This window comes from Myxine glutinosa, chromosome 6, assembly GCF_964187855.1.
Source record: "Myxine glutinosa chromosome 6, kmMyxGlut1.1, whole genome shotgun sequence".
In the NCBI taxonomy this organism is placed as follows: Eukaryota; Metazoa; Chordata; class Myxini; order Myxiniformes; family Myxinidae; genus Myxine; species Myxine glutinosa.
In genome coordinates this window covers 18,005,799-18,029,401 of record NC_136266.1, presented here as the reverse complement: position 1 = coordinate 18,029,401, position 23,603 = coordinate 18,005,799, and the positions used below count along the sequence as shown (strand labels likewise).

Below are 23,603 nucleotides of genomic sequence, written 5' to 3'. Positions count from 1 at the left end.
ACGAAAATAAAAACACCTCACAGCCATAAAACACGTAATAAAAACACCTCACAGCCATAAAACACGTAATAAAAACACCTCACCACCACAAAATTAAAAACACCTCACAGCCATAAAACACGTAATAAAAACACCTCACAGCCATAAAACACGTAATAAAAACACCTCACCACCACGAAATTAAAAACACCTCACAGCCATAAAACACGTAATAAAAACACCATACAGCCATAAAACACGTAATAAAAACACCTCACCACCACAAAATTAAAAATACCTCAGCCATAAAACACGTAATAAAAACACCTCACAGCCATAAAACACGTAATAAAAACACCTCACAGCCATAAAACACATAATAAAAACACCTCACAGCCATAAAACACGCAATAAAAACACCTCACAGCCACGAAATTAAAAACACCTCACCACCACGTCATTTAAAAACACCTCACCACCACGTCATTTAAAAACACCTCACCACCAAGTAATTCAAAACACCTCACCACCAACTAATTCAAAACACCTCACCACCAACTAATTCAAAACACCTCACCACCACCTAATTAAAAACACCTCACCACCACGTAATTATAAATACGTCACCACCATGTAATTCAAAACACCTCACCACCAAGTAATTCAAAACACCGCACCACCACGTAATTCAAAAGACCTCACCACAACGTAATTCAAAATACCTCACCACCAAGAAATTCAAAACACCTCACCACCATAAAACACGTAATAAAAACACCTCACCACCACGAAATTAAAAACACCTCACCACCACGAAATTGAAAACACCTCACCACCACGAAATTGAAAACACCTCACAGCCATCAAGCACGTAATAAAAACACCTCACAGCCATAAAACACGTAATAAAAACACCTCACCACAAGGAAATTAAAAACACCTCACAGCCATAAAACACGTAATAAAAACACCTCACAGCCATAAAACACGTAATAAAAACACCTCACCACCACGTCATTTAAAAACACCTCACCACCACGTCATTTAAAAACACCTCACCACCAAGTAATTCAAAACACCTCACAGCCATAATACACGTAATAAAAACACCTCACAGCCATAAAACACGTAATAAAAACACCTTGCCACCACGAAATTAAAAACACCTCACAGCCATAAAACACGTAATAAAAACACCACACAGCCATAAAACACGTAATAAAAACACCTCACAGCCATAAAACACGTAATAAAAACACCTCACAGCCATAAAACACGTAATAAAAACACCTCACAGCCATAAAACACGTAATAAAAACACCTCACAGCCATAAAACACGTAATAAAAACACCTCACAGCCATAAAACACGTAATAAAAACACCTCACCACCAAGTAATTCAAAACACCTCACCACCAAGTAATTCAAAACACCTCACCACCACATAATTCAAAACACCTCATCACCAACTAATTCAAAACACCCCACCACCACCTAATTAAAAACACCTCACCACCACGTAATTATAAATACCTCACCACCACGTAATTCAAAACACCTCACCACCAAGTAATTCAAAACACCGCACCACCATGTAATTCAAAAGACCTCACCACAACGTAATTCAAAATACCTCACCACCAAGTAATTCAAAACACCTCACCACCATAAAACACGTAATAAAAACACCTCACCACCACGAAATTGAAAACACCTCACAGCCATCAAGCACGTAATAAAAACACCTCACAGCCATAAAACACGTAATAAAAACACCTCACAGCCATAAAACACGTAATAAAAACACCTCACAGCCATAAAACACGTAATAAAAACACCTCACCACCACGTCATTTAAAAACACCTCACCACCAAGTAATTCAAAACACCTCACCACCACATAATTAAAAACACCCCATCACCAACTAATTAAAAACACCTCACCACCACCTAATTAAAAACACCTCACCACCACGTAATTATAAATACCTCACCACCACGTAATAAAAACACACCACCACGAAAATAAAAACACCTCACAGCCATAAAACACGTAATAAAAACACCTCACAGCCATAAAACACGTAATAAAAACACCTCACCACCACAAAATTAAAAACACCTCACAGCCATAAAACACGTAATAAAAACACCTCACAGCCATAAAACACGTAATAAAAACACCTCACAGCCATAAAACACATAATAAAAACACCTCACAGCCATAAAACACGTAATAAAAACACCTCACAGCCACGAAATTAAAAACACCTCACCACCACGTCATTTAAAAACACCTCACCACCACGTCATTTAAAAACACCTCACCACCAACTAATTCAAAACACCTCACCACCAACTAATTCAAAACACCTCACCACCAACTAATTCAAAACACCTCACCACCACCTAATTAAAAACACCTCACCACCACGTAATTATAAATACGTCACCACCATGTAATTCAAAACACCTCACCACCAAGTAATTCAAAACACCGCACCACCACGTAATTCAAAAGACCTCACCACAACGTAATTCAAAATACCTCACCACCAAGAAATTCAAAACACCTCACCACCATAAAACACGTAATAAAAACACCTCACCACCACGAAATTGAAAACACCTCACAGCCATCAAGCACGTAATAAAAACACCTCACAGCCATAAAACACGTAATAAAAACACCTCACCACAAGGAAATTAAAAACACCTCACAGCCATAAAACACGTAATAAAAACACCTCACAGCCATAAAACACGTAATAAAAACAACTCACAGCCACGAAATTAAAAACACCTCACCACCACGTCATTTAAAAACACCTCACCACCACGTCATTTAAAAACACCTCACCACCAAGTAATTCAAAACACCTCACAGCCATAATACACGTAATAAAAACACCTCACAGCCATAAAACACGTAATAAAAACACCTTGCCACCACGAAATTAAAAACACCTCAGCCATAAAACACGTAATAAAAACACCACACAGCCATAAAACACGTAATAAAAACACCTCACAGCCATAAAACACGTAATAAAAACACCTCACAGCCATAAAACACGTAATAAAAACACCTCACAGCCATAAAACACGTAATAAAAACACCTCACAGCCATAAAACACGTAATAAAAACACCTCACAGCCATAAAACACGTAATAAAAACACCTCACAGCCATAAAACACGTAATAAAAACACCTCACCACCAAGTAATTCAAAACACCTCACCACCAAGTAATTCAAAACACCTCACCACCACATAATTCAAAACACCTCATCACCAACTAATTCAAAACACCCCACCACCACCTAATTAAAAACACCTCACCACCACGTAATTATAAATACCTCACCACCAAGTAATTCAAAACACCGCACCACCATGTAATTCAAAAGACCTCACCACAACGTAATTCAAAATACCTCACCACCAAGTAATTCAAAACACCTCACCACCATAAAACACGTAATAAAAACACCTCACCACCACGAAATTGAAAACACCTCACAGCCATCAAGCACGTAATAAAAACACCTCACAGCCATAAAACACGTAATAAAAACACCTCACAGCCATAAAACACGTAATAAAAACACCTCACAGCCATAAAACACGTAATAAAAACACCTCACCACCACGTCATTTAAAAACACCTCACCACCAAGTAATTCAAAACACCTCACCACCACATAATTAAAAACACCCCATCACCAACTAATTAAAAACACCTCACCACCACCTAATTAAAAACACCTCACCACCACGTAATTATAAATACCTCACCACCACGTAATAAAAACACACCACCACGAAAATAAAAACACCTCACAGCCATAAAACACGTAATAAAAACACCTCACAGCCATAAAACACGTAATAAAAACACCTCACCACCACAAAATTAAAAACACCTCACAGCCATAAAACACGTAATAAAAACACCTCACAGCCATAAAACACGTAATAAAAACACCTCACCACCACGAAATTAAAAACACCTCACAGCCATAAAACACGTAATAAAAACACCACACAGCCATAAAACACGTAATAAAAACACCTCACCACCACAAAATTAAAAATACCTCAGCCACAAAACACGTAATAAAAACACCTCACAGCCATAAAACACGTAATAAAAACACCTCACAGCCATAAAACACATAATAAAAACACCTCACAGCCATAAAACACGTAATAAAAACACCTCACAGCCACGAAATTAAAAACACCTCACCACCACGTCATTTAAAAACACCTCACCACCACGTCATTTAAAAACACCTCACCACCAAGTAATTCAAAACACCTCACCACCAACTAATTCAAAACACCTCACCACCAACTAATTCAAAACACCTCACCACCACCTAATTAAAAACACCTCACCACCACGTAATTATAAATACGTCACCACCATGTAATTCAAAACACCTCACCACCAAGTAATTCAAAACACCGCACCACCACGTAATTCAAAAGACCTCACCACAACGTAATTCAAAATACCTCACCACCAAGAAATTCAAAACACCTCACCACCATAAAACACGTAATAAAAACACCTCACCACCACGAAATTAAAAACACCTCACCACCACGAAATTGAAAACACCTCACCACCACGAAATTGAAAACACCTCACAGCCATCAAGCACGTAATAAAAACACCTCACAGCCATAAAACACGTAATAAAAACACCTCACCACAAGGAAATTAAAAACACCTCACAGCCATAAAACACGTAATAAAAACACCTCACAGCCATAAAACACGTAATAAAAACACCTCACCACCACGTCATTTAAAAACACCTCACCACCACGTCATTTAAAAACACCTCACCACCAAGTAATTCAAAACACCTCACAGCCATAATACACGTAATAAAAACACCTCACAGCCATAAAACACGTAATAAAAACACCTTGCCACCACGAAATTAAAAACACCTCACAGCCATAAAACACGTAATAAAAACACCACACAGCCATAAAACACGTAATAAAAACACCTCACAGCCATAAAACACGTAATAAAAACACCTCACAGCCATAAAACACGTAATAAAAACACCTCACAGCCATAAAACACGTAATAAAAACACCTCACAGCCATAAAACACGTAATAAAAACACCTCACAGCCATAAAACACGTAATAAAAACATCTCACCACCAAGTAATTCAAAACACCTCACCACCAAGTAATTCAAAACACCTCACCACCACATAATTCAAAACACCTCATCACCAACTAATTCAAAACACCCCACCACCACCTAATTAAAAACACCTCACCACCACGTAATTATAAATACCTCACCACCACGTAATTCAAAACACCTCACCACCAAGTAATTCAAAACACCGCACCACCATGTAATTCAAAAGACCTCACCACAACGTAATTCAAAATACCTCACCACCACGAAATTGAAAACACCTCACAGCCATCAAGCACGTAATAAAAACACCTCACAGCCATAAAACACGTAATAAAAACACCTCACAGCCATAAAACACGTAATAAAAACACCTCACAGCCATAAAACACGTAATAAAAACACCTCACCACCACGTCATTTAAAAACACCTCACCACCAAGTAATTCAAAACACCTCACCACCACATAATTAAAAACACCCCATCACCAACTAATTAAAAACACCTCACCACCACCTAATTAAAAACACCTCACCACCACGTAATTATAAATACCTCACCACCACGTAATAAAAACACACCACCACGAAAATAAAAACACCTCACAGCCATAAAACACGTAATAAAAACACCTCACAGCCATAAAACACGTAATAAAAACACCTCACCACCACAAAATTAAAAACACCTCACAGCCATAAAACACGTAATAAAAACACCTCACAGCCATAAAACACGTAATAAAAACACCTCACCACCACGAAATTAAAAACACCTCACAGCCATAAAACACGTAATAAAAACATCACACAGCCATAAAACACGTAATAAAAACACCTCACCACCACAAAATTAAAAATACCTCAGCCATAAAACACGTAATAAAAACACCTCACAGCCATAAAACACGTAATAAAAACACCTCACAGCCATAAAACACATAATAAAAACACCTCACAGCCATAAAACACGTAATAAAAACACCTCACAGCCACGAAATTAAAAACACCTCACCACCACGTCATTTAAAAACACCTCACCACCACGTCATTTAAAAACACCTCACCACCAAGTAATTCAAAACACCTCACCACCAATTAATTCAAAACACCTCACCACCAACTAATTCAAAACACCTCACCACCACCTAATTAAAAACACCTCACCACCACGTAATTATAAATACGTCACCACCATGTAATTCAAAACACCTCACCACCAAGTAATTCAAAACACCGCACCACCACGTAATTCAAAAGACCTCACCACAACGTAATTCAAAATACCTCACCACCAAGAAATTCAAAACACCTCACCACCATAAAACACGTAATAAAAACACCTCACCACCACGAAATTAAAAACACCTCACCACCACGAAATTGAAAACACCTCACCACCACGAAATTGAAAACACCTCACAGCCATCAAGCACGTAATAAAAACACCTCACAGCCATAAAACACGTAATAAAAACACCTCACCACAAGGAAATTAAAAACACCTCACAGCCATAAAACACGTAATAAAAACACCTCACAGCCATAAAACACGTAATAAAAACACCTCACAGCCACGAAATTAAAAACACCTCACCACCACGTCATTTAAAAACACCTCACCACCACGTCATTTAAAAACACCTCACCACCAAGTAATTCAAAACACCTCACAGCCATAAAACACGTAATAAAAACACCTCACCACCACAAAATTAAAAACACCTCACAGCCATCAAGCACGTAATAAAAACACCTCACAGCCATAAAACACGTAATAAAAACACCTCACCACCACAAAATTAAAAACACCTCACAGCCATAAAACACGTAATAAAAACACCTCACCACCACAAAATTAAAAACACCTCACAGCCATAAAACATGTAATAAAAACACCACACAGCCATAAAACACGTAATAAAAACACCTCACCACCACAAAATTAAAAACACCTCAGCCATAAAACACGTAATAAAAACACCTCACAGCCATAAAACACATAATAAAAACACCTCACAGCCATAAAACACGTAATAAAAACACCTCACAGCCACAAAATTAAAAACACCTCACCACCACGTCATTTAAAAACACCTCACCACCACATAATTCAAAACACCTCACCACCACATAATTCAAAACACCTCATCACCAACTAATTCAAAACACCTCACCACCACCTAATTAAAAACACCTCACCACCACGTAATTATAAATACCTCACCACCACGTAATTCAAAACACCTCACCACCATGTGATTTAAAAACACCTCACCACCATGTGATATTAAAACACCTCACCACCACGTCATTTAAAAACACCTCACCACCACACAATTCAAAATACCTCACCACCACGTGATTCAAAACCACCACAACGTTATTAAAAACACTTAACCACGGAAACAAAAGTTTGAGGGAGTCGTTAAGTGACAACACAGACACTGCCCAGATGTGTCGATATCTATCTATAATTCCAGTAATCTCTGTATGTCTGTGACCGCTGTTTCTCGACAACCACGTGTCCGATATACTTTAAACTTGCCAGGTATATTGCTGGGGACCCGAGGATGTGCCTTTTCAAGGTTTCATATTAATCGGAGAAGTAGTTACCGAGCTATGTCCAAAAAACGATTCAACCAATCAGAGAGCAGCGAGCTATCACGTGTGCCGAACGTGGCGAACAGACTCTGCCTCGGACGGCACATTTGAGAGCGTATTCATTTATTTCACGTTGGCAAACTATGTTGCCGCTATGTTGGCGTTAAACTATGTTTTAAAACTAATTAAAACTAAAAAAAAAATTTTTTTTTTTATTATTTTTTTTTTTTTGTATACTGAATCGAGGCTCGTGAAAGAGCTAACATTTACTTCACAAACAAATCAACCAGACAAACAAAATATATAAAAAGCGGGAGCGGAAAACAAGAAGGGGAGAGAAGGTGAAGCACACAAACACAACATTTGAGAGCAGGGAGATGTGTGGAAGGGAGAGGGCTTGGGGGGAGGAGGCATGGGAAGGGGGGGGGGGGGTGGAGGGAGAAGTATAAAACACAAGGACACCAATGACTTCCAGGACAGAAGTTGGTATTTCAAAAAAGTGGAATTGGGGTGAAATTAGCGGGGGTAGAAAAGATCAAGGTTTTGGATGGGGGAAGATAAGAGATGGTGGTGAACAGCTGTTTTAAAGACCTGGAGGGTGGAGTGGGATTGAAGAGAGTGAGGGAGTTTGTTCCAGAGGCGGGAGAAAAGAGGAATGAAGGAGTGAAGGTGAGCAGAGAGTCTTGATTTTGGCAGTTTGACCATAAGAGGGTTGCAGGCAGATCTTGTGCGACCTGTAGGAATATTTGCGGGACAGAGCCCAGAGAGAGCTGGGGGGGGCAAGGCCAGAGAGGAGTCGGTAGAAGATGGAAAGACCACCAACCTGCCTGCGGTGAGTGAGTGAGAGGCCCTTGGAATTAGCTTCATCGCGGGAGATTCCAATGATTCTGAATGCTTTGGTTTCAACAGCGTGAAGACGAGCTAGGTGTGAGGCAGGAGCACCAGCCCAGAGGGGAGAGCAGTATTCCATTGAGCTGCGGATGAAAGCCTTGTATGTGGTGAGGAGCTCAGGTGTGCCAAGGAAGGACTTCGCACGACGGAGGATGCCCAGTCGGCGACTGGCTTTGGAGGCCAGATTTGAAATGTGGTTTTCCCAGGAAAGATCATGGCAGATAGTGAGACCCAAAAGCTTGAGTGACAGAACTTCTTGGAGAGGATTATTCAGAAAGTGGATGGGAGGGTTGTCCAGTCGGTCTTTTCGGAGAGACATCGTAAGAGTGTGAGATTTGTCAGGATTGAAAGACATGTTCCACTTGTTTGCCCAGTCTGTGATTTTGTCCAGGTCTGCAGAGAGTGAGGAGGCAGCAGACTGCCGATCTGAGGGATGAAGAATGGAGCGACAGAGAGTAGAGTCATCAGCAAAGAGATACAGAGGATTTTCAAGAGAGTCAGAGAGATCATTGATGAAGACCAGAAAAAGGACAGGGCCTAGAACACTGCCTTGTGGAACTCCAGCCTGAACAGGAAGAGGAGATGAGAGAAACCCATTCAGGGCCACACGTTGACTACGACTAGAGAGGAAGTCCGCCAGCCATGCGTGGAGATTTCCATGGATACCAAAAGAGGAGAGTTTGGTGAGCAGAGCGGGGTGCCAGACCGTATCGAAGGCACGTGATATGTCAAGGGAGACTGCTCTAATTTCCTGTTTGGCATTGAGGAGACTGCTCTAATAATTTGCGATTCTTTCGCTTTCCTGCGCATTTGTGCACGCTATGGCGATTTCTTTACCAAACTCCGCAAACCGTTCGCTTTGGACCAAACCATTTCATGTAAATAGAGGGGGGGGGGGGGGGGGTTGTCACCGTACTCGCAAGCCGTTCGCTTTGGACCAAACCATTTCATGTAAATAGAGGGGGGGGATTGTCACCGTACTCGCAAGCCGTTCGCTTTGGACCAAACCATTTCATGTAAATAGAGGGGGGGGGGGGGATTGTCACCGTACTCGCAAGCCGTTCGCTTTGGCTTTGCGAATGGACCAAACCATTTCATGTAAATAGAGGGGGGGGGGGATATAATTTTAGATATATATATAGTACGGGCATGCCCTAGTATAGATAAATGACTGTACCCGAGTTGCCGTTTTGTCATGGTTTAAACCAATCATAATTCAAACAATTATTTTGCACAAATGTATTTGTAATATACGTGATATCACATTTTATAAACAATTGAAGTTGAAAAAAAAATTTTTTCCCAAAAGAATTCCCCCCAAAAAAAGATATATATATATATTGGGAAAAAATTTTTTTTAAATACCCTTCAGACATACCGACGGGAGAGATATGTGCATACCAGAAGTTTGGTACGATTTCACAAAAGTTTGAGAAAGTAGTTCAGTGACAACACAGGACAGGACAGACGCTGCACAAATCTATATATATATATATTCATATATGTATATATATATGTATATATGTACACCCCAGGAATATGGAAATGTACAATTAGACTACGGTTCGATCCCGAACTTCAGTAATCAGTCGCTGTAATTTTACTAAGTAATAATATAAATAACGAAGTCCTGGGAACGTTCTCTCCTCTCCTTCCCCATGCCCACATAACGGTCGACACATTCTAAATGGCTCTTGGAATACATTTCACCGATTTTTCTCAACTTTAGCTGAAACTGAGATTTGAACCATCCCAGCGACTGTGATGGTGAATTAGAGTTGAGATAAAGCCGTGAGGGAGTCTCGATGAATGGTCTTTATGTTACAGGCCTTTGAAAATGCATTTTGTTATATAAACGGTAACTTTCATCGTATATTTTCCGTCTATTATTTGGGCGGTGTATGAATATCCCACCGTGCTCTCTGCGTTAAGGTTCATCGAATTTTCTTCCGGTTTTTTTGCAACCGAGTCTAAAACCATCTTAGCGACTGTGAAAAATGAAATGAGATGGTGAATTAGAGTCGAGATAAAGCCGTGAGGGAGTCTCAATCGACTCTATGTTACAGGCATTTGAAAATGCATTTTGTTCTATAAACAGTAACTCTCATCGAATTTTCTTCCCGTTTTTTGCAACGAGTCTAAAACCATGTTCGTGACTGTGAAAAATTAAATGAGATATCGAATTAGAGTTGAAATAAAACTGAGAGAGAGCAAGACACCGCAGGCCTAACAAGAGGTCTCAAAGCTATGCGAGGAAACAAAATGGTGGTGATTTGTTTTTGAAGCCCCTCCCAGACCGGGTGTAGCCACACCCCCGGACAGACAGACAGACAATCACTGACGGAGAATATTATATAGATAATGCCTCCGGCGACAATAAATAGCGATGACAAAATTATTGACACCCTAGACTTGATATTTTGCAGCACAGCCTTTGGACAAAATGACTACAGTCAAGCGCTTCCTATAGACCGATCCGATAAGGACGATCGGGCCCCCTCGCCGATAGGCGGCGCTCTTGCGTCCGCCATTACTGGGGGCGTCCCGATCCAAACTTAACTCCAGCTGTCTGCGCCGGGCAGAACTATCATCGCGATCGTACATGAAAAGTGTCCATGATAATCATTCTCAAGTGTTTCTCTATACGTGTGGAGCGGTCGTGGACACCTGGCACCTGAAGGCACACGATACAAACCCCGTTTTCGGCGATCTCCGGGCGCCAAAGGCGCACGGCCATGCCGCCCTGAAGGCACCTGGCACCTGAGGGTACCTGGTTTCCACTTCCACCTGCACCAAACCTATTTTGTTAGCAACCGCGTACCCTATGCTACGCCATGCCGAGCCCCCTTCCAAAAATTAGCAGAAGAACATATGATCATGAAGGAGAACTTGACATGTACTCAAAGCATGATCAGGATATTGAGGCATGGCTCTCTAAAGCAGCTTTACATTTGCGGAATGAAATAAAGGAAGCCAAAAATGAACAGCCTTGGCCACCTTGCCCAAATGAACTAGATGACAAATATGTGGGCATCCCATCATCACTCAAAGCGTTTCTAACAAAATTGTTAACTGGTGAAACAAAGAGCTCAAGTAGCACAACTCTTGTTCAGAGATTGGTGTGGTCATTCGCTCAAGATCTCATACATGGAACAACTTCAGGCAAAGTAAAGACATCAAAGCACATATTATTGCCTTGGACAATAAAATCACTGACTGGTAATGTCGAGATCATAAAGATTCTGAACCGTCTCGCGCATGGGATATCATATTCTACATTGTTGGAAATAGACACAGCATTGTGTCTGCAGAAATTGCAAACACAACCAGAAAATGATAGTGCTGCCATCAAATATCTATCCTGGGGTTCCTACTGTGTTAGCATACGACAACATTGACAGGCAGGATGAAACCCTCAGTGGAGGAGGGACATCACATCGAGTTAATGGGATTGTTGTACAACCACAAGTATTAACAGCCCAGCTCCCCACAAACAGAGAAGGAATGCAGAAGGACAGAAGACGCTCTATTCCTCCGAAACCTTTTGTGTCACCCAATTACAACTGTAGCGACAGAAGAAGTCCTCCAGCAATCGCACCACTTCAGCCTGACGAGGCACAAATGGCAGAAGTCAAAACTGCTAAACATAAAAACATCGCTACAAAAATATATAAAAACACCACCCTGTGAAGACTGCCTTCACCAACATGCCTTGAGAGCCAACTATCAAAGTGCCATATGGCAACGTAGCCTGGTAGCAGATCCAGATGTACCAGATCCCCAGGACAACCATGGATGCTGCAAGAGAGGATGGCACACTTTATGTTCTGTGGATGACTGGCTCTCCTTCACCTCAGGTCATCATGGAATTCATATCCTGTACATGCCGGCGTGTTTGTCAGCTACCAAACTGCCAGTGTCTGTCTAATAGACTATTATATAGTGCACAATTGAGTGCAAACGTCAAGACTGTACCAACATGATGGATGCTGATGAAGATGATTCAGACCAGAATACCAGTGATGCTGAAGATCTTGATGATGATGAGGATGTTGACTAAACATCAAACCTACACACTGTACAAGTATATTTGAATGCCTTATGAACATACATTGACAAGTGTAACTTGGCCACTCAAACAATTAAGATTTTTAATGTAGATGATCATGTACATGTACATGTACAGGTACGATGTTTACAATTCAGCTTTCTGTTTGACATGTGAAACTGTGGATTTTCTTGTTTACATGGATTTATGATGCTTAATTGTGTAATAAATACATGAATTTGTGACTTGTAAAGTTATGTTTTGTGTCCTATTTGAGATATTAGAGTGTGTTATCAAGAGCACATCTCCAGGCCATTGCTTTCAAATCTTGATTGACAGTATGTCTGTTTGACAGCAATTTGCCTAAAAAAGCTACAAGCTATAGTGGTCCAGCAAAGTTACTTGAAAAGGATAGATAATAAGCTTTAAGAAAAGTATATTTTTATCTGGTACCTCTGGTTGGTACCGATTGGCTATAATCTGGGGTCCAACCCATGGACTACAAGCCGAATGAAGTGGACGCCCCCCAGCTATGGCGGCGTCTATAGAGGGCGTCCGTCCATTGAATCCTCCGTCGGATCGGTCTATAGCCATGCATGAGCTTCCTATACCTCTCTACTGGAAGTTTGGCCCACTCTTCTTGTGCAAACTGCTCCAGTTCTCCCAGATTTGAAGGGTGCCTTCTCCCAACTGCTGTTTTCAGATCTCCCCCCAGGTGTTCAATGGGATTTACATCTGGACTCATTGCTGGCCACTTCAGATCAGTCCAGCGTTTATCATGAACCATTCCTGGGTGCTTTTTGAAGTGCATTTGGGGTCATTGTCCTGCTGCAAGACCCATGACCTTCAACGGAGACCCAACTTTCTGACATTGGGTTGAACATTGCACTCCAAAATGCCTCGGTAATCTCCTGCTTTCATGATGCCATGCACACATTCAAGGCAATCACTGAACCTCCTCCATGTTTGACTGTAGGGATGGTGTTCTTTTCTTTGAAGGCTTCATTTTGTTTGTTGTAAACATAGAGATGATGTGCTTTACCAAAAAGCTCTAATTTGGTCTCATCTGTCCAGAGGACATGTTCCCAGGATTTTGAATTGTTCAGGTGTGTTTTGGCAAACTCCAGTCGGGCTTTCTTATGTCTCTCTCAGCAGTGGGGTCCTCCTGGGTATCCTACCATATAACCCCCTTTAATTGAGTTGGCGACGGATGGTGCGATTTGAAACTGTCGTACCTTGTGTCTGAAGGTCAGCTTGAATCTGTCAGTTGATCGAGGTGTTTTCTCCACCATTCGAACAATAGTTCGCTGCAATCTTCGAGCAAGTTTTGTCTTGCGGCCATGTCCAGGGAGGTTGGCTTCAGTGCCATGGGCCTTAAACTTCCAGATAACATTGCGTGTGGTGGACACAGGAACATCAATGTCTCTGAAGATGGACTTGTAGCCTTGAGATTGTCCATACCTGGCTGCAATCTTGTGTCTGACCTCCTCAGGCAATTCTCTGGTTTTCTGTCTTTTCTCTATGCTAATTGCAGTACAGACAGTGACACAAAACAGCAGAATGAGTCCTTTTCTCTCTTCAAACTTGTTGAATGAGTGATTTTTATGAATGAGCATGCACCTGCAACTCACCATAGGTAAGTTCAATTCCAAAGTAAAGGAGAATCACCTGCTTGAAATCTAATTATTTCTAACAACTTCTAAAAGGTGCCAATAATATGGTTACGTTTGTGGGGTAAACATTGAAATACCTTAGAAAAGTCGTATAATCGGATAAATTGGCATGCTCCGAGTGTTGTGAAGAAGAAGCCATCTCAATGTATATAAGTCGGGTCGAATGTCCGGTTAAGTGTTTAGGTGTCTCCACATGGAGGAATGGAGTTGTGCTTTCTAGGTAGGGTCTTTAAGGTTAAATTCCCCTGTATGTGCCTGCCTCCCTATGATTGTTCCCTAATGTTCTTATAAAACTCAGCCGGCTAGGCAATGGACTCATTCTCTCACAACGCCGCCAGGGTAAAACACCATCACAACAGCCATAAAAGCCCGTCAGAAACCCAGCACATTTGCCAATCGGCAAGTAAACCCCAACATCATCCGAACATTCCCGAACAGAGTTTAGACTCCACCCCTGGACGACTCGTAACGAAGATGCCACACCCCGGCCTTTGTGATTGGTGGAGGTGTGAGGGGATGATTGAGTAGCGCTCGGTGATTGGACAGAGTGTGACGTCAGTGGTCGAACATTCGTGAGCTCAAGGAAGGGAAAAAAAAAGAACCCGTCTCGCCATCTTGCTCGTCTGGTCCTGGCATTCGTTGGAGGTTGTCGCATTTTTGCTTTGTTCTGGCTTGGTCGCGGGCGGTGGTGGCGCTTCTTTGGCTTGTGTATGCTTGTGAGGAAGAGACTGAACAAGAGACGTGTCGGGGCTTTGGGACTTTTGCAATGTTGAAGGAGGGGGTGTTGGTTGACGGCCGTGCTCTTCGGAGACGGAGGAGGTCCCGAGCGAAACAAAGAAGGATCCTGCCTGCTTGCCTCACGCTGGCAGCTGGCTACAGGCACGGCTCCGCGCCATCTTGTGTGCTTCCCACTTGGTGACTCGGGTTTGACGACCAGCTATTTGGGGACGCAAAGCTAAGTGCCGGCCGGCTTGAAACGAAACACATTTGTTTTTTACTTTTGGAGTTTTACCCTTGTTTGTATACGAGTCGGAGTGGAGACGTCTCAGATTAGGAAATAGTTTTTACCTCACATTCATTTTAATTGCTTGCATTATTAGTCCCCTACCGGTGTACACTAGAGGGGACTATAGGTTTGCACGCCGTCCCTCCGTCCGTCAGTCTGTCCGTCCGTCACGCAAAGAACAGTTTTCCTGACTGTTTTTCTAAATGCTTAACGCTAATGATTTCAAACTTGGCACATGGTTTCCTCATGATAATTTACAGATCAAGTTCGAAATTCACGACGTTTCGATCATTTTTGACAAAGCTATGGCACTTTGAACTTTGGGAATTCTGATAATTCTGATGATCCTTAACTCAGTGCCATTTTAAGTTTTAATTTCCTTTAAAAAAAGATTTTCTCTGCAATAATAGGACCGATTGAGATCAAATTTTCACCATAGGAGGGACTCGGTCTGTAGAATATTTTAATGGTAATTATGACGTCACAGGTCACGTGGTTCGGCCGCCATATTGTTTTTCATGAAAACACGAAAACCCCTTTTTCTCTGCAACGGCTGAACAGATCGAGGCCAAACTTTGCAGGCAGAATCGCATACCCATGACGAACAAAAGAGTCAGCCAGCGTGACGTCATGCGTCACACGGTTTCAGAGTTATGACGTTTTTAAGCATGAACCTTTAAAACCGAGCTCATCCCTCAATTTTGATCCAATCGAGGGGAGAGAAGAAGTGATTTTTATGAATGAGCTCGAATGAGGCTTTAAAACGATCATTCATTCATATTCATTCGAGGGGAGACTTCACAGATCTGTTCAGCGTGTCAGTCTACTAAAATGTCCTTTTGGAATATGCGATAGGGCACGTGGTTTGGCAGATATCGTTAATTAAACGAAAATATTTTTTAAAAATGGATATCTCTTGTTTAGTCTAGAGTTCTCCTCAAGCCGCACCGTGCGCCCTCAGCCTCGTCTCGCGAACGTGAACAGCGCGACACCGCGCGCTTTCGGGAAGGGCGGAGCCAAGCCGTGCAACATATATATACACATTGATCATTGATCGTGAACCGGAAAATATACTAAATTACTGATATTTAGCGACTTGACAGCTTCTTTATCAACAACTTATTTTGTCGTGCTTCTGCTGACCTGTCTGCAAGGTGTATAAATCAAAGTCCCGAGTGCGAATCACAGGTGAGCCCGTCCTGAGGTAATTAGCGATTGGGAACGATTCAGAACCTGTGGGTGAATAACCCTTTTTAATTTCCCCAACAGTTTTCCGGACGACAGACTGCCGGCGGTAGAGGACGTGTATTGCAGCGCAATACTCAGAATGCTTGTTTTCATTAAATCACTATTTGTTGACTTTTAATTTCTTGTCTTGTTTCGTTTCTTTGTTCTGTGGGTTTGGATTACCCCATGTGTTCCCGATCAGGTAAGGCTTCGGGCTTTCCTGTGTGCGTGAAAAGTTAATCCCGCCAGGGTGCTAAGTACGCCTCGGAGTTGAAGCTCATTTCAGCTATTCATCTGAGGCCGGTCTTCATTGGCTACGGACAGGACAATATTGTCCAGGCCATTTTAGGATTTATGTGTGGAATAAGCTAAGATTTCGTAATTTTTTCAGATTTTTTCTTTTGTTCCACTGCAAACAAAAGGAATACATATGTGGATACTAAAAAATTTTTTTTTTATTTCAACAATTTTCTGGAGAAATGGTTCATTATTTGAAAACAGTGCAAATGCCAATCGTTTTGGCTACGACTGTATATACAGTGGCCTACAAAAGTATTCAACCCCCTCCAAAGTTTTCACATTTTGATGCCACCTGAGCTTGTTTCTTAATGCTTGCAAATAAAACTTAATATATTGAGTTCACAAAGTACTCCAAAGTGAGAAATCAGATGATTCTCTGTTGCATTATTTTTTCATTTTTTTTTACGACGTAGCCCATAGGGCAAAGCTGTCTCGAACAGTGTTTGCCGGTCTGTATGTATGTCCCCTCAAACGTATACCAATGAGAGCTGAGGATCTGGTCACATGACAGGGTGATGTGATTACGTCTGATGTGATTATGTCGATACAGTGGCTGACTGTCCACACTCCAGCATTTTGATTCCAATTTCGTTCAGGCCGAACATATCGTCGAACCTGTCAGATATCACAATCGCCATGCTCTACCTTTACGTTTTTCATTCAGTGTGAAACACAAACAAACCGATTGTTAAAATGACCATCAAATATCGAAAGCATTGGCTTTACGGCTCTTCCAACAAAACGGTCCGTATAGGCCTTCGGCTTCATACCTCACCTTTGGATCGCTTTGGACAAATTAAGCCCAGATTTCTTAATACAGTAGTGTATCTTTCAGTAATAACGTTTTCGTAATTGTAATAACTAGGGCATGCCCGTACTATATCTATATCTAAAATTATATCCCCCCCTCTATTTACATGAAATGGTTTGGTCCATGAAATGTTTTGGTCCATTCGCAACGCCAAAGCGAACGGCGAACGCTTTACATGAAATGGTTTGGTGCATGAAATGTTTTGGTCCATTCGCAACGCCAAAGCGAACGGCGAACGGCTTGCGAGTACAGTGACAATCCCCCCGGGGTTTTTATTAGTTTTAAAACATAGTTTAACGCCAACATAGCGCCAACATAGTTTGCAAACGTGAAATAAATGAATACGCTCTCAAATGTGCCATCCGAGGCAGAGTGTGTCCGCCACGTTCGGCACACGCGATAGCTCGCTGCTCTCTGATTGGTTGAATCGTTTTTTGGACATAGCTCGGTAAGTAATTGTCCGATTAATATGAAACCTTGAAAAGGCACATCCTCGGGTCCCCAGCAATATACCTGGCAAGTTTAAAGTATATCGGACCCGTGGTTGTCGAGAAACAGCGGTCACAGACAAACAAACGTACAAACGTACAAACAAACAAACACACAGAGATTACTGGAATTATAGATAGATAATATCGTAAATATTGTTATGAATTTTGGGGTAGTGATATATAGATCAGGTAGATCTGTGTAGGTATCATGCCCCGACTGTCGTGAAGAAGAAGATTAACCCCATGTAATAAGTAGCGGACCTGTTTAGCCCGGATGTCGGATTAAGTGTATATTCGTCCCCGTCACAAGGGGTTGGGGCTTGTTAACTAGATTAGGGCATAAGGGTAAAATTCCCTTGTACGTCGTTCCCTCTGTGATCATCCCTGTGTCTCTTATGACATCGCATGCTCGGCTGGCATGTGTATGGAGAAGCACCCTTCTTTGGTGAGATTAGTAAAATGTGAAAAATATTTGGCACTGGTAATCGTAGGGTTGGATGTAAATTTAAGGGTGAATGTTGTGATGCTAGCTATGGTGGACACTGCACAATGGCACCATTATTGATCCAGGTGTGTTAGACCAAAGTGTTGGAGGCTGGGATAAAATTGATAGGGTAGCAGGACACAGCCTTCAACTGGCTATGGGGGCGACTGCACCAATATTTGGGATGCGGGGTTGTGGGATGTAGTTGGGTAGTCTGGAGGTCAACATGGTGCTGTGCGTGTCTAAGGTATGTGGACCATGTCTTCTGGAGGAGTCTCCTGGTGGAGCATGGTTGTCGACTGGACCTTGGCATGGTCAAGTGTGGGTGGGAACTGGGGGCTGCGGTTGTGTGGACTGGGGGATGTGGGCGGTGCAGGTGATGTGATGTGGATGCCACGCACTGCGACCGCCTCCCCCAGTGCCGAGGTTTGTGGGAGTGGTTGTGTTGGCAGCAGGTGCTCACCACATTGGCCAGCTGGGGCTAGAGCAGCCATGTTCCTCGCAGGGGAGCCGAAGGATGGATGGTGGGTTGCACCCTTATGGACACTCATGGGCCATGTTGGCATTTTGACTGCTCGGCTTGTCCCGATGGCCCTTGCACGGTCGAGGTGCGGAGCTGTCGTAGCCAAATGTAGTCGGGTAGTACAGATCACCGTTGGAGGTGGTTCCACATACCTGCCAGTACAGTGGGACAAAAGGAAATTTGGAGAAATTTGATTGGTCCAATGAGAGAAATTTTGGGATTCTGTCGGGTGGATGGCACTTCGGACCTGACCAACCGACAAATACCTGCACATCAAGGTAGAGGTAAGGCCTTGATGTTTACTGTCCCAGGCTCAGGACTTGCTTGAGAAATTGGGGGACATGTAATTTGGAGAAGGGGGTGGGTGAGAGTGATGTCATGGTCGGTGAGGGGATGGAATGTGTGCCACACAGTGTCTTGTGGGTGGCGTTTGTTTATGTGTAGAGGTTTTGTGTTTTTGTGTGGTCGAGAGGATGGAGATGGAAATGGAGTTATGAGTGGTGATTATTGAAATTGGTTTTGAAAGGTGTTGGTTAAATGTGAAATGGGGATTTCACATTAAAGCAGGCCATGGCAGAATCGTTTGGTGACATATTTTGATTGGAAATGTGTTGGAGAATTGAATGGCAGCGGGGGAGGAAATGTTTTTGTGGGTGGGGAAGATGTGTGTGTCCCCGCAGGTATGGATCAAACTCTGGAGGAGCGATGACTGCGGCTACCCCCTGCAGTAATTACTCCTGGCAGCCAATGGTGTCTGGAATTTGGAGCCCGTCGGTAGTGGGGTCTGTTGGGTGCCCTAGGGTGAGAGACTCCCGGCGAACTGTGAGGCTGCAAGAAGCCGGAGGCAATGCAGCCTGGTGTGTGGAGAACCCCATCGGCGGGGTGACAGCGTAAGGAGCTGTTTGGCTGTCACAGGGCCAAGAGGTAAAGGGGGGTGGGGGGGGGGGGCGAATAAATTGTAAGTCGGGTGACTTGTTTTTGGGACTGTGGGCACTACAGCCTGAAGTTCCCCAACATCTTACTTGTGTGGTACCTCCCCGCTGCCTAGTAGAAACGCACACACATGTGTATGACATCTGTGCCATGGTCCTGCAGGGGGTTGAAATAAGTGCTTTGTTGTGATTTTTATGTGGATGATTTTTGACATGTGTCTGAGTGGTTATGGGTTTGTGTTGAATAATTGGGCGAAATCCACCGAGCCATGTCACTCACCTGTAACACCAGGACAGGGCCTGCGGAAATTTGGGGTGCATTGGGATAGCCTAGAAGGTAACTTTGAGTCTTGTGGCATCCACCGGGGGACAGGGTCTGTAGGAAGGTGTTGTATAAATGTTTATGGAGTTTCTTTTGAATTTTTGCAAATTTGTTAGGTTTTGTGGTTAATTTAGGTTTTTGCGTGTTGCTTGTTTCCTCCCTCCGCAGGAACGACCAATAATAATTTTGTGCATATTGGCATGGTTGTGGGGGTAGCATGTTAAGGAGCATAGGTAGGTAGTTTCGGCTCACTTCCCACAGCCCTCTTGATTTATTTCATAGGCTAATTAAGTGTGAGACAGTAAGTGGTAAGACTGGAATGGTAGCGCCTGCAGTGAACCTAGCTTTTACTTTAATATTACTTTTCTGCATCTCATATTTTGTAACATGTAATGCAGAAACGGATGAACCTGAACTGTTTCTGTATGACCAGCCTTGTATAGTTGGTTCAGCACTTGCTCCTTGGTTTTGCTTATGTATGATGAGCGCACAGTCGATACCTCGGGTTTTTACCTTTTTCTTTTGGCGATGTTGAAAGTGGCACGGCTTATTTTGTGGATGTTTCAATTGGAAAAGCATTTGAGATTTAATCGTTTGTTCGAAAAGACTGCTTTGACTGTTACCATTTATGCTTGATGATGTATGAATCCCTTTTTTTTTTTTGCCTTCGATTAATTGATTTGTTGTAAGAATTCATATAAGAAAAAAAATCAGTGTCACCATGGCATTAATAAAATGACAATTTTCCAATGAGATTTGGCATCCGCAAAATTGTAACCAACTTACGGAATGTTAGCAGAGGCAAAGATCTCTTGGATTGCAGTGGATAACTGCAAACTTGGATAACTGCGTTGTCTGTTTCTGCAATCTGCCTACTTCAGCAGGAAATCTTGAAGCAATGCCAGTTAATGGGGGAGAAGTACGTACTGCAGACGCAGAGACCGTCTCCGGAAATGCTTTCCGTGAGCTTCGCGCAAAGCTTGAGTCGTTGGAAAATGACAGTGAGGTCGGGAGTATCCTATACGAGCTGCTGGAGGAGGAGGAGTTGCGAGATGGAAGGTCATTGCCAAGAGAATCGCTGCAGCGTGCCCAGCAGAACCTCGCCTGCCTGGCACAGACTTTGTTAAATGGACTACAAAAGGTGAACCAGGCCCAAAGCCTATTGTTTAGCACTTTGTATCTGCAGGAGCAGAAAGACAATGAATCCGAGTGAACATCATCGAGGAAAGACAATTCAAGTGCAAATGAACTCTTCGTAATCATCCAGAAATCCTAGATTCTCGGGGGGAATTGTTTCAACACGAAGTCGCCCATCAAGGTTGCCATCATGTGGATTTTTCAACACCACTCGTCGATCAGATTCTCGAGTCTGTTTCAACTCTTACTCATTCAAGTGGAAGGTTCGAGATTATGAGACGATATTCCAGTTTTTTTAAAAGTGAAAGTGGGATTTTTTTTACGGTGAAATGTTTATCAATGCGCTTTAGTTCTGGAGGTGAGTTCGAAAGATTAACTTTATGACCGTCCCTCGTTCGTTTCGGATCAACCGTTGTTTGATACTTGTTTATCCTGCTGCGCTTGTTTTATTGATCTTGTGCTCGGCAATGTCTGCTAACTATGATGTTTATTTTAATAATGGTTTTAATGTTTACCTACCATGCGTGTGATTCACAAGTGTTGTTCACCTTTTATTGCAGCGGTTCAACATCTCATCCATGTTGAACTGCTTTATGAAATGTCTCAACTGCAACTTTGTGTAAAGGAAGATTTTGGTTTTGTTTAAGCGTTTCCATTCCCCAACACCATTTTTGAGTTTAATCAAATAAGGGGTTAAGTCAAGCTCACATCACTCAGCTATTTGTTTTGTTTCACTTTACAACATCCACACCACAGTGATACATATCCACACCTGCGTTTATTTTTTCAGCGTTTATTTTTCTTTTTAATGCGGTGTGAGCACCAATCTGTAGATTTATAAATAAATATCCTCACGTGTGTAAATGTATTATTTTTATCATACAAGATTGTGTTAATCATCCCAGCTATTGTCTCGCTCTTTGTTCTGATCTACCGCCTGTCTTCTGATGCAAGCTCATCGTAACAAATGTGCATGAACTTGATTTGTACATTACAAGTGATTAAAAGGTTTTCAGCAATATTGTCAACATATGGCGTCTTTCTGCTGCCTCTTTCTGTTATTCTGTCTTTTCTTTTTCGCAGAATGAGTGATGTTACATGTTCTTTGTGGGTCGGTAAAATTATATAGGAATACTCGCTGTGGATAAGTCTGCTCTTTTGTGCCTTTTTACTTTGCTTGTTTTTGGCCGTAAATACATGCCCTTTTGCCTTTGATTTTGCTTTGATGGCTGAAGACCTGTAAATAGTGTGCTTTTCACCGGCACTTTGTAAATAAATAATAATCGTTGTGCATTTTCCATCTGCTTTGCTCTCGTCCTTTCTTTCATTGGTCCGACATGGCTGGGTAACGTAACATTTGGGTGTCAGGATCAGGATCTTTTGAACCCCCAACACTAAAATGTGTACAGTGCCTTCAGAAAGTATTCATACCCCTTGACTTTTTTCACATTTCGTTGTTACAGCCTGAATTGAACATGATTAAATTTAGTTTTGTGTCACCGAACAACACAAAATACCCCATAATGTCAAAATGCAATTTTTTTCGACATTTTTACAAAGTAATTAAAAATTAAAAGTAGAAATGTATCGAGTCAATAAGTATTCATCCCCTTTTCTTTGACACTCTAAATTGAGCTCAGGTGCATCCAATTACCTTTGATCATTCTTGAGATGTTTCCACAACTTGATTGGAGTCAACCTGTGGCCAATTAAATTGATTGGACATGATTCGGAAAGAAACACAGCTTTATATATTAGATCCCACAGTTGACAGTTCATGTCAGAGCAGAAACTCGACCATGAAGTCCAAGAAACTGTCTGTAGAACTCTATGTAGATGGAATTGTGAGGAGGCATAGATCTGGGGAAGGGAATAAAACAATTTCTAGTGTTGAAAGTTCCCAAGAGCACAATGAGCTCCATCATTAGGAAATGGAAAGAATATGGAATTACCCAGATTCTACCTTGCGCTGGCCATCGGACCAAACTGAGCAAC

General features: G+C 42.1%; 1 protein-coding gene across 8 annotated transcripts in view; it reads left to right on the top strand.

Annotated features, from left to right (window-relative positions):
- RIF1 (replication timing regulatory factor 1) overlaps positions 1-22,906 on the top strand; it is a 251,247-nt gene extending 228,341 nt beyond the window's left edge. For 6 of the 8 annotated variants that reach the window (XM_078779646.1, XM_068119704.2, XM_078779645.1 and 3 more), the window contains one exon: positions 21,353-22,906. In XM_078779646.1, coding sequence (XP_078635772.1) covers positions 21,353-21,684 — 332 coding nt within the window. In that variant the 3' untranslated portion in view covers positions 21,685-22,906. Of the gene's footprint in view, positions 1-19,879; positions 20,056-21,352 lie in introns of those variants that run through there. The other 2 variants (XM_068119702.2, XM_078779647.1) reach the window with 2 other exon arrangements.
- Positions 22,907-23,603: the final 697 nt, after the last annotated feature.